Below are 12,142 nucleotides of genomic sequence, written 5' to 3'. Positions count from 1 at the left end.
TTCAACCTCCTCAGAATCTGTGACTAGCTGAGCTGGTTGTGGACCACTCACAACACCACATATCTGACCCCTGCACAACCAGCAACTATCATCCCATCCTGGTTTGGATAAATCATATCTACCTCTCCATAAAGCAACAACAAGAACTAAGAAATGTTGAGAACTTAATGCCTATGTCTGAGAAAGTGAATCTTGCAATGACTCTTATTTTTATTATTTATAAGCCATTCCAGCAGCTTATGTACCTGGATCCTTTGGGGAAACTCTTGGCTCATACTGATGACCAAGTTGTAGATCTCCACGGTCACCACTTTGGTGTAGGACACTGCCTTGTTGCCTCGGTGGTTATTCTCCACCGTGACCAAAAATGGGGTAAGAGAAGGATCCTTGGAGCAGAGCCCGGCCATTTGGTAAATGCAGCTTCCCATGAAATCGTATTTCTTCCCATCGAAGGTTAAATAGTGAGGGTCTCCGCTCGCTTGGCAGGTCAGGTAACTGACAGCATGGCATCCCCGGACACCTTTGACCACACTGCATTTGGTCTCGCCCTGGCAAGAAGACTGTTGGCAGACAACCTGGCCCAAATTGGCATCGCATATGCAACGACTCTGGCAGTCTTCGTCTCCCCAAAACTCTTCCCCTGCCTTATAGGTCACGCCTTGGTAAACACAATTACAGCTGTCCACCCGGACACACTTCCTGTTGCTGCGGACAAAGCCTTGGTCACACTGACAGAGTGGCGCACAGGTGGTCTTACAGGTGCTGGGGGAGGAACGATCGGAGCAGGTGGCTGGACAGGCATTTCCACAGGGTTCATAGTGGCTGTTCTCAGGGCAGGATGCTGTTTAACGAAAGCATGGTTGAAACAAGATTAGTGACTATTGACATGAACTTTGTTACTGGGAAAACATCCTATGTATCTCATGCAATTTTTAAACAAAAGATTCACATTGGTTCTGGATAATCAAAGGAGTGGCAGGCTTTCCTTGAGAGATTTTGAAAGATAAGGCAAAGGAAAGTCCTTTCAAGGCTTTGGGAAGAGATGAAAGCTCTGAGGCTTCAGAGAGGGGCGGCATACAAATCTAATTAATAATAATAATAATTAATAATAATAATAATAATAACAACAACAACAACAACAGATGAAACAATCGATCACATACTCAGCTGCTGCAAAAAGATTGCACAGACTGACTACAAGCATAGACAGGATGCTGTGGCACAGATGATCCACTGGAACTTGTGCCGGAACTACCATTAGTGGCAAAGAACTGGTGGGATCATAAGCCTGAAAAAGTGGTCAAAAATGAGCAAGCAAAACTACTGTGGGACTTCCGACTTCAGACTGACCGAATTCTGAAGCATAACACACCAGACATCCTGATTGTGGAGAAAAAGAAAGTATGGATCATCGACATCGCAATCCCAGGAGACAGCAGAATTGAGGAGAAGCAGCTAGAGAAATTACTGAAATACGAAGATCTAAAAATGGAGCTGCAACGACTCTGGCATAAGCCAGTGAAAGTGGTCCCAGAGGTACTTGGCACGCTGGGCGCAATGCCAAAGGATCTTAGCGGGCACTTGAAAACCATCGGAATTGACAAAATCTCCATCTGTCAATTGCAAAAGGCCGCTTTACTGGGATCGGCAAACATAATTCGCTGCTACATCACGCAGTCCTAGCTGCTTGGGAAGCGCCCGACTGGTGATGAAATACGAAATCCAGCATAGTGATCTCATTTGCTGTGTTGTATTGACATAATAGTAATAGTAATAGTAATTATTATTATTATTATTGCCACTTTATGCAGGCAACTCACCTGGTCTGCATTGTGGGAGGAGAGTTGTGTTAGTTTATGACAGACGAACAAGCAGAAGGAACCTAACCAGCGGTGGGTTGCTCCTGATTCGGCCCAGTTCCACCTACCCACCCAGGATGCTCCACTCAACCACCTGGGACACTGCCCACCTGCCCCGGGGAACCTCCGGGCATGCGCAAAAGCTTCGCGCACTCACATGTGTGAACCAGTAGCGATGGGATTTACAAGCCGCTACTGAACAAACACATTTTATTAAAAGGCAGAAACTTTTACAAGCTGTGGCGCACTTCATCAGATACAAAGAGTCACAAAAGCCAATATTGCCTTACCCATTTAGCAAGAGAAAAAAAATAGTATTTTCCATTTCCTCCTATATCTCTAATTGGCTAGTTAACAATACATTATTTGCAGGCTCCAGGGAATCTTGGAAAGAAAAAAATAGACCCATCTATTATTTTATTTTTATTGTTTTCTATTCTAAAAGTTTGGATGGGTTTGATTGATTGATTGATTGATTGATTGGTTGGTTGGTTGGTTGGTTGGTTGGTTGGTTGGTTGGTTGGTTGGTTGGTTGATATGCCGCCCTATTCCTCAGACTCAGGGCAGCTCACAAAAAAACATGTAGAAATCTAGAATTAAAACATACAAAACCCCCTATTCTTAAAAAGCCACTCTCTCACATTCAATCAATCAAACGTATTCATTCATTTGCCAGCTGGGGCAAGATGATGGATTTATTTATTTAGTGGGTTTATTTTTTTTATTGGATCACTTCTTTGGAAGTGACTCACTGTCTGACCTGACCTGATCAGAGCAGCACTTAAGCCACAATAAATAATTATCCAAATGCAAGAAAAATGAAAATAGATTAATTGCTTATAAACATCTGTCAGTTTATTTTTTCCATGAAAAATAAACGAAACAGCATTAACAAACAATATTAAATAAATTCTGCAGTTCTAGCAAGCCAAAATTTACTCCCATGTTCATTTCGTGGGATTTCATCCTCCGAAGAGGATCCAAACCATACAGGCCAATGAAATCTTGCCCAGAGTGAAAAACCTACATGTAGTGTTCAGCTTCAGGCAGCGACGCAGGCCTTTCTCAATGGCACAGATCTCTCCATCCAGGCAGCTGGTTTCTTTACACTGGAGCTCTCCTGCTGACTGGCAGGTGCATCTTTTTGTGCAGTCCTTTGAGTAAATGTGCTCCCCGATCTGTCGAGCAAAGTCCCAGCGTCAGTTACAGTAAGAAAAGAAAAGCATTCCTTCTCCCCCTCCTCCCGATCTTTAATGTAATTGTAGACATAAATTCATGTTGCAGGTCCCATAACCAAGGAAATCCACAGAGGGGTCAGAAGAGTTAAGATAATAGGTACTGTGTGATGGTCCTGGGCAAATAAGGATAGATGGATGGTTTCAAAACTTTCAAAACAAAACAAAACAAAATAATAATGCAATATAAAATAACATAATATAATATAGTAATAATATTATAACATTGTTATGCTATAATATTATTACTATATTATATTATGTTATTGTATATTTATTTTATAACATAAATTATAAATTGAAATATAAAATAATATAAATAATAATATAATACGATATGATATGATATAATATAATATAATAATATAATATAATAATATCAATTATAAGTTATAAATAAATAATTAAATTAAATTACAAAATAAATAAAATAAAAATAATAAATAAAATAAAATAAATAAATTATAAATAAATTATAAAATAAAATAATAATATAAAACAATAATAAAATAAGTACAACATAAAAATATATGGTGCATTGGACAAAATAAATAAATAAAAATAAAAAAGTGACTGCGTGACACCAGGACACTGCTATGGTTATAAATATGAACCAGTTGCCAAACATCTGAGCCTCAGTCACATGACCATGGGGGTGGTGCAAAGATTCTAACTAGTCATAAGTCACTTTTTTCACTGCCTTTTTAACTTTCAGCGGTCACTAAAGAAACTGTTGTAAATCAGTAGCCTGTCAGGTATCATCAGGAAAAGCCCCTTTCTGCTCTCAGCCACATCGAGGGAGAGAGAAATTACCTTGAGGTAGGCTCCATCGTAAGTACAGCCACATTGCTTCATGGCTACACACTGAGATCCATCGAACACATAGTCCTCGTCACACTGACAGCCTTCAAAGCAGTTCCCTGAGCACTGACTTGGAGCAGATAAGGAGGCACAGGTGGAATCACAAGTCCTGGTACACTTTTCATAATGGCTGTGGGCCGGACAGGTGAGGGCTGTGGAAAACAGAAGAAGCAAATGGATTGAAATTATTATTATTATTTATTATTATTCATTAGATTTGTATGCCACCCCTCTCCGTAGACTCGGGGCAGCTAAATGGCTAGGGAAGTCAACTCTACATCTAAAATGGTCCAAGTTGATAAACACTGCTCTAATGAAGTGCTAATGACTAACCATCACTTCTACCAGAGGAGGAAAATACAATCTAGGGCAGTGATGGCGAAACTTTTTTCCCTCGGGTGCTGAAAGAGCATGGGTGCATGTTACCATACATGCACGAACGCCCACACACATAACTCAATGTATGGTAGAGCAAAAACAACTTCGCCCGACCCCCCGGAGGCCCTCTGGAGGCCAGAAATGGCCTATTTCCCAACTTCTGGTGGGTCCAGTAGGCTTGTGTTTCGCCCTCCACAGGCTCCAAGGTATGCCCCCACCACCACCTGGAAGTTCTCTGGAAGCCAAAAACGGCCTCTGTACAAGGCAAAAATCAGCTGGCCAGCACACAAATGCACGTTGGAGGTGAGCGAGGGCAATGGCTCGCGTGCCAGCAGATATGGCTCTGCATGCCACTTGTGGCACCTGAGCCATAGGTTCGCTATCACTGATCGAGGGAGTTATGTTTTCTCCTTGAAGCAAAAATCAAAGATGGGGCTGAGAATTAGTCCCACGGCAGGTGCGGTTTCCTTATCTCTGGCGCTACCAGTGCATTCCCAGAGATCAGTGCGGGCATGCGCGCGTCAACACAAGATTTGTCTTCTGCACATGCACTAGAAGCAAAATCTCACATGAAGACAAGTGTACGAGATTTCACCGACTTTGGGTGGTTTTTTGCTCCACTGAAGCAAAAAGAGCCAAAAATCTGCAAAATCTCACTTCCAGCGCATGGAAAGAAGCCAAATTTCATGCGGGCGTATCAGGCATGCAGAGCCACGCACCCAACTCCATTTTCCCTACCGGAATGCCTGCTCTGTCCCACCAGGAACGCATTTTTGGAGGAACATAGTAATTGCTGCAAGAACTCTGGAAGCTCTTTGAATGGTGATGCGTCCGCGCTTGGTTAAGCACCAGAGGATTTTAGGATTTAAATGGGGGTGAACTGGATAGACTCAGCCATGAATAAGAACAGCCAGGCCATGCATAGGAGGATAGACATTTGAGGCAGAGAGTTGGCTCTTTATGGAAAGTAGCTTCCTACAAACTTACGGCAGAAGGAAGAGCTTCTCCAGGCTCTAATTTTGGCCCCAGATGCCTGGCAAGCTGCTACGTAGGCTTGAAGACTTCGACAAAGGGATTCCCTGTTTGTACAGGCCTCCATCAAACAGTTGTCAAAATATTTTGCAGGGTTCACCCATGAATGGCAGTCTACGAATGGACCTCTCTTGGACGGGATCATTCCACAGAGGTTCTCAGCTTCATATTTTCTTTTCTGGGCTTGGTTGCAGACGGGACATTTATTCCCGCAGCCATCAGAACAAACTATTCCATTCACAGGGACCTTCCAAGAAGCCGCAAATTCTTCCACATGTCGAGTGAGTTTTCCATTACGTAGCATGAAGTCATCCCTCGGATTCTCATTGAAGTTGCCACCTAGGCCACACATATGACCCATGTAAGAACTGGGGACTGAAACCTCAACATATGAAGAAGTATCATACAGGACCGTGACGCCAAAGGTTGTGGAGATAATGATGTTGTTTCCTTCTTCAGTGATCGAAAATTTCCCATCGGCTGCATTCATTGGCAGGGTATACACCTCTCCATCCACCTGTACCAACAAGGAATAAAAATTGGGGATCAGTGCTGGTTTCATATGCATAGAATTTAAAGCTCATTTCACATTGCTTCGTAGCATTAATTGGCATCTCTTATTCACAAGCCTGGCAAAAAGAATAAAATGTGGCTTCTCTTGTCATCTTGCAGTCAATCTGCAATAGTGAGTTCATCAGAAGTAGAAAGAATGCATTCAAACTTCCAAATCTCACTGCCCCCCATTTTTTTAATCCCTTGAGATTAAAACTGTAACAAAAATAATAATAATAATAATAATAATAATAATAATAATAATAATAATAATAATAACAATAACAATAACAACAACATCACTGCTGAATGTAAAACTGGGTTTTTCTTTTTAAGCCTTAAGCTTCTAATGAATTTAACGCACCTGTTTTATTAAAAGAAAACAAACAGGCAGATTATTTTTTTAAAAAAAAAAATTCAAAAAGCACAGGGTTGTCTAATGGGTGTTTTACCTACCGTTGCCTGCCACTGTATTCCCCTCTGAAGGACAATTGTGTAACTGTGAATGAAGACCTTCACATTTCGAATTAGAACTAAAGGACCATTACCAAGCTTCTCTTTCTCTATCCACACGGTGAAGTTCTGGAGCCGAGAATTGTGCTGGCAGACTTGAGCTAAGGTGTAAGTACAGGAGCCATAGAGTTCAAAACGCATTCCATCAAAGGAAATTAAACTGGTGTCACCTAGTACAATGATCCTTCCATGGCCTACGGGGTGGCAGCCTTGAACGCCCTTTACAATCTTGCATTCCTCATGAGCTCCACAAGAGAACGTTACACATTTTATGTTTCCCTTATCCATGCAGGTGCATTTTTGCTGGCAGGAAGCGGTGGGGAAAAACTCTTCTCCCAGCTTGTAGTATTGGCCTTGGTTAAAACAGCCACATTTGGCCTCGGGAACACACTGGTCCCCATTGCGGATTAATCCAGGGTCACAAACGCATCCTTCCAGGCATGGAGCATCACACCTCTGGGGTGAGATGAGGCCCTTGCAGGTGACTGGACAACCACTGCCACAGAGCTCATAGTGGGTATTGGGTGGGCAAGAAACACCTGAAAAACAGAATAAAGAGAACGTTGCTTATTAAGTTATCACAAAGAAGAGGGGGTTAACTTGTTTTCCAAAGCACCAGAAGACAAGGTAAGAAAAAATGAATGGAAACCAATCAAGGAGAAAATCAACATAGGACTAAGGAGAAATTTCCTAAAAGTGAGAACAATTAACCAGTGGAACAGCCTGCCTTCAGAAGTTGTGGGTGCTTCACCACTGGAGGCTTTTAAGAAGAGACTGGACAGCCACTGGTCTAGAATGTTATAGGGTTGGACTAGAAGACATCCACGGTCCCTTCCAACTCTTGTTATTCTGTTAGACTACAGGTAAAAATAATCATCCTAGTGTTGTTAGAACAATTAATCAGTGGAACAACTTGTCTCCAGAAGTTTTGGATGCACCAATACTGGGAGATTTTAAGAAGAGATTGCACAATCATTTGTCTGAAATGATACAGGGTTTTCTGCCTGAGCAAGGGAGTGGACTAGAAGATTCCAAGATCCCTTCCATATATATTGCTTAATATATTTGGGAGAAAGATTGCTCTTGTTTTAATATTTCTAACTTATTTTAACATTGGGCCTTTTCCCTCTTCCCTTCCCCCCCCCCATCTTGGAACATTGTATATATCTGACCAAAAATCACACACACCACACGTTTTTGGGTGTCAAAGTTTTGGATGTGACCTATATAAATATGAATTTTGTTGCATAGGTATAAATTGTGACATATATATGTATGTATGTGTGTGTGTGTGTATGTGTGTGTATTGTGTATATATATATATATATTAAAGTTTTGGAACCAAAACGTCATATATATATTTAACACAATATATATATATTCAAGACCCAGTGAGTATGGCTAGCTGATGAGGCCAAAATAAGGCCAAAATAGATCTATCCTAGTCTCCCTTAATTTTCAAATTCAGCAAAAAAACATGTGACACATACAGATAGAATTGTCGGCTATCAATAAAAAAATTAACTGCCTTGGAAATGGCCCTGGGTTGGGCCGAGAGGCAAATAAAGAGCTGTGATGTTCCTTCAATACACCAGGGTGATACGACACAAAAATATGTAACCCTTCCCTGGTGCAGAGCGGAAGGGATTGGATACTGTAACCTAGAGGATAATTCTCTGCCTTACAAGGCAAAGGTTGCAGATTCAAGACCCAGTGGGTATGGCTAGCTGATGAGGCCAAAATAATGCCGAAATAGATCTATCCTAGTCTCCCTTAATTTTCAAATTCAGCAAAAAAAACATGTGACATATATGTGCTCAGAGGAAGGCTACTGTGATATAAATGGGGCTCTTCATCAAATGACTCTCCCATTTCTGTTACTGTATTTAGGCTCCCTGTCATTTTCTATCCCACGGAGTGGTTGTGGGTTTTGCCTTCCATGGACAATACCAACTGTCCGTCCATTACCCTGGGGGGGGGGAGAATCTTTGTCCCACTCAGAGAGGGTTCACAACTTGGGCGTCCTCCTCGATCCACAGCTTAGCTTAGAAGACCATCTCTCGGCTGTGGCGAGGGGGCCGTTCGCACGGGTACGCCTTGTGCGCCAGTTGCAGCCCTACCTGGACAGGGAGTCATTTCTCACAGTCACTCATGCCCTCATCACCTCGAGGTAAGATTACTACAATGCTCTCTAAATGGGGCTGCCTTCGAAGACTGTTCGGAGACTACAAATTGTGCAAAATGCAGCCGCGCGAGCATTAGTGAAACTGCCAAGATCTGCCCACATTTCAACATCACTTCACGAGCTTCACTGGTTGACAATTGGTTTCTGGGCCCAATGCTGGTTATGACCTACAAAGCCCTACATGACTTAGGACTAGATTATCTTCAGGACCCTCTTCTGCCTCATGTATCCCAGCGGCCAGGTAGGTCCCACAGAGTCGGCCTTCTCCAGTTCCCATCGGCCAGACAATGTCAACTGGTGGGGCCTAGGGGAAGAGCCTTCCCTGTGGCAGCCCCGGCCCTCTGGAACAAACTCCCTCCAGAGACACGTACCACTCACTCCCATTGGTGTTTCATAAAGCTTTAAAAACCTACATTTGCTGGCAGGCATGGGGGCCATGAGTGATTAGATTGTCTTCAGCTGATACGAGATATGATTGGATTAGATGAATGTTTGGGAGTGTTTAAAATATCGTGCATAAGTGCACCAGTGTTCCTTCCGCCCCCTGTCCAATTGTCTCTCCTTATCTCATTTATTTTTTCTTCCTTTCAAATTTGTAAACCTATACTTTTCTTCTATTTGTTGCTTTTGTTATATTACTACATATCTATTCTCTTCAATGTGTATTATGTATTGGACTAAATAAATAAACTAAATAAATAAAAATGTTTTAGTAATTTTTCATATTTTACAGTTATTAGATTTCTTATATATTGTTATATATAATCTTGAGTCGCCTCGAGAAGGGCGGCATAGAAATCTGATAAATAAATAAACTTTGAATGCAGGAGAAAAGGCTTACTGCAGAAAGATGGAGACCTCCACTCCTCAACTGAGATGCCTTGATTCTGACATGCTGTCACGTAAGAGCCGATGGCACGACAGAGGATGTCATGGTGACCTTTGTAGACACAGGTATCGTAGACACAATCGTCAAAATAAGTTTGAGGATCAATGGCATTGTGGCATCGCTTGAAAGGCCCCCTCTTGCTCGTGAGAATCCCACAATAAGATGGACCCTGGTAGGTTCGTTTATCAGCATCACTGCACCCTGGGCAATTTTTGGTGCACCCAGAAGAGCAGCCAGGAATATCTTTCACCTTCCAGCTGTTTGCAAATTGAGTTGGATCCTCTGTTTGTGTTCCATCTTTCATGAGGAAGTCATCATTTTGAACTTGATTGGCATTACCACAGAGGCCACAGAGCGCGTTGGCATAAGAGTTGGGGACGATGACCCTGACATAGCTGTACCAGTCGAAGCTGACAGTCAGATCGAAGTCTGTCTTGATGAAGCCATAGCCTCCACTTTGGGTGAGGCTCAGTTTATTTTGATAGGAAAATGGGAATTCCACAAAGACGCCATTGACCTGAATTAAGATACAGGGGGAAAAATAGTCAAGGCACTAACAATTCTTTCAAACTTAAGAGAAGGTTTGTTCTTGTTATCTTTCATACTCATCGGCTCCCTTATTCCACTCCATGGGCTGTTTGACAAATAAGCAAAATAAGACATCTATCGTTGTATAATAACAATAAATTTATACATAACCAAAACCACCCAGATAGAAAATTGCAGATGTAATTTAAATTTGGCACTAGAACGTGAAACTGTATAACAAATAAAATAAGTTGTAAATATTACAACAAAGCAATTAAAACACTAGCTTATTGATACCTGAAATAACTTCCTCATCAAGTTCTCATGACACTTTCTGAGCCTAAGAACAAACATTCTGTAGATATTTCTAAGATACTCTAGAACATAAATAGATATTTTTATGATATCAAATAAATGACTTCCTTCCTTCCCCTGAAACCAATATTCAGTTGGCAACTGGATCAAAACCAATAGGGAGGTCTTGCCCTTAATATCTTCACCAAGAAATAGGACTCAATGTCCTGTATATATGCAGTGAAGGGCTGTCAAAAATTTTACTACCACGTTGTGGGCGTGGCTTATGCAGGACGCCCTGCATTTTATTTCAACATCTTTCATTGTAAGTTGGGTGCTCTGGGGTGGAGCTCCATTTTCACTGTGTCCCCCCCCCTCTGTCCAGGCAGTAGCCCGCCCCTATATATATGCCTGGAGTCCATGGATTCAGTACCTTAACTCCATTCTGTTGTTTATTCCCAATATAGCTGCCTATTTTTAATGTTTTGAATCTCGATTTCTTGGTTATGAGCTACTGTAGGAGACTTGACACTAATATCTTCAGTAGGTCGCTGACTGGAAGAGCTGCAGCAAGGAAAATATGTTGGGTGTCACTTCCCTCAATCAGAAGCAGCAGCCTTTTTAGACTGAGGTTTTGGAGGAGGTCCATGAAAGCATATGCAATTTTGCTTTTCAGATGAAAATTCTTGCCTGAGACTAACGAGTCTTAAAAAGCTGGAGGATCTCTTGGGATTTTACTATGCAGAAATTTGATTAACTTTCAACATTTATACTAGGGGCATTATCTTAGGGACAATAATATTCTGGCGTCTGAAAGTCCCATAGGTTCTCTTCGGCCTGGTTATTTATCGGTAATTAATTAAGACTTGGAAGCAAAGGCACTTTATACATTTGTCCATTTACAAAGGAACGTATTAGAAACAGCAATGAGATCATCGGCGTGCAAGCCGACTGCCAATTCAGGCGTTATCAGCAAAGTCACTAGCCTGCCAAAATGGGATTGTAATTCAAAGTAATAACTTCTTGGCTCTGACAGTTTTTACTCATAAGCTACATTCAAGACCAGGATTTCAGGATCCAAGAAGATTAGGAGAGGTTGTTATGCTGCAAGGCTTTGCTCTCCATATTGAAATGTTGAATCTCCACATCTGTTTACCCATAAATCCTCACTTATATACTGTCTGGGTGTTGTCAGCTCTTTCCTAGAGATATAATGAATCCCAGCGGCCAATAAGGTACCACAGAGTTGGCCTTCTCTTGTCCCGTCGACTAAACAATGTCGTCTGGCGGGCCCCAGGGGAAGAGCCTTCTCTATGGCGGCCCCAGTCCTCTGGAATCAACTCCCCCCAGAGTTCAGAACTGCCCCCACCCTCCTTGCCTTTCGTAAATTGCTCAAGACCCACCTATATCGCCAGGCATGGGGGAATTGAGAAATCTCCCCCGGGCTTATATAGTTTATGTACGGTGTGCTTGTGTTGTATGATTTTTAAATGATGGGTTTTTAGATACTTTCTTTTAATATTAGATTTGTTACATTGTATACTGTTATTATTACTGTTGTGAGCAGCCCCGAGTCTGCGGAGAGGGGCGGCATACAAATTTAATAAATAAATAAAATAAATGTATAACAGTCTTGACTTTCTTTCATAGACTCACCTTTGTAGAACTTTTCCCATAAAGATATTCCTGTCTGCTTCGTGACCTTCTGGCCCTGGCATCTAATAGGGGCTCCTGATCCCCAATGTCTCCCTCCTCCTCTGACTGAGACATTACCATCATTGGGGTTTGTACAGTCTCTGCAAGTTCTCCAGACTTC

The 12,142-nt window shown here is 41.9% G+C and overlaps 2 protein-coding genes across 3 annotated transcripts in view; both read right to left on the bottom strand.

Moving 5' to 3' along the window:
• Positions 1 to 12,142, bottom strand: part of LOC139173994 (IgGFc-binding protein-like) — an 842,349-nt gene that overhangs the window by 747,789 nt on the left and 82,418 nt on the right. The window lies entirely within an intron of this gene.
• Positions 1 to 12,142, bottom strand: part of LOC139173993 (IgGFc-binding protein-like) — a 52,831-nt gene that overhangs the window by 12,826 nt on the left and 27,863 nt on the right. Inside the window, exons 11-16 of the mRNA XM_070763987.1 lie at positions 9,457 to 10,021; positions 6,374 to 6,969; positions 5,321 to 5,882; positions 3,908 to 4,107; positions 2,887 to 3,037; positions 246 to 841 (exon numbers count right to left, since the gene is read on the bottom strand). Coding sequence (XP_070620088.1) covers positions 246 to 841; positions 2,887 to 3,037; positions 3,908 to 4,107; positions 5,321 to 5,882; positions 6,374 to 6,969; positions 9,457 to 10,021 — 2,670 coding nt within the window. The remainder of the gene's footprint in view (positions 1 to 245; positions 842 to 2,886; positions 3,038 to 3,907; positions 4,108 to 5,320; positions 5,883 to 6,373; positions 6,970 to 9,456; positions 10,022 to 12,142) is intronic.

Source organism: Erythrolamprus reginae, chromosome 11 (assembly GCF_031021105.1).
Source record: "Erythrolamprus reginae isolate rEryReg1 chromosome 11, rEryReg1.hap1, whole genome shotgun sequence".
NCBI lineage: Eukaryota > Metazoa > Chordata > Lepidosauria > Squamata > Dipsadidae > Erythrolamprus > Erythrolamprus reginae.
This window is presented reverse-complemented; position numbering and strand designations above follow the sequence as displayed.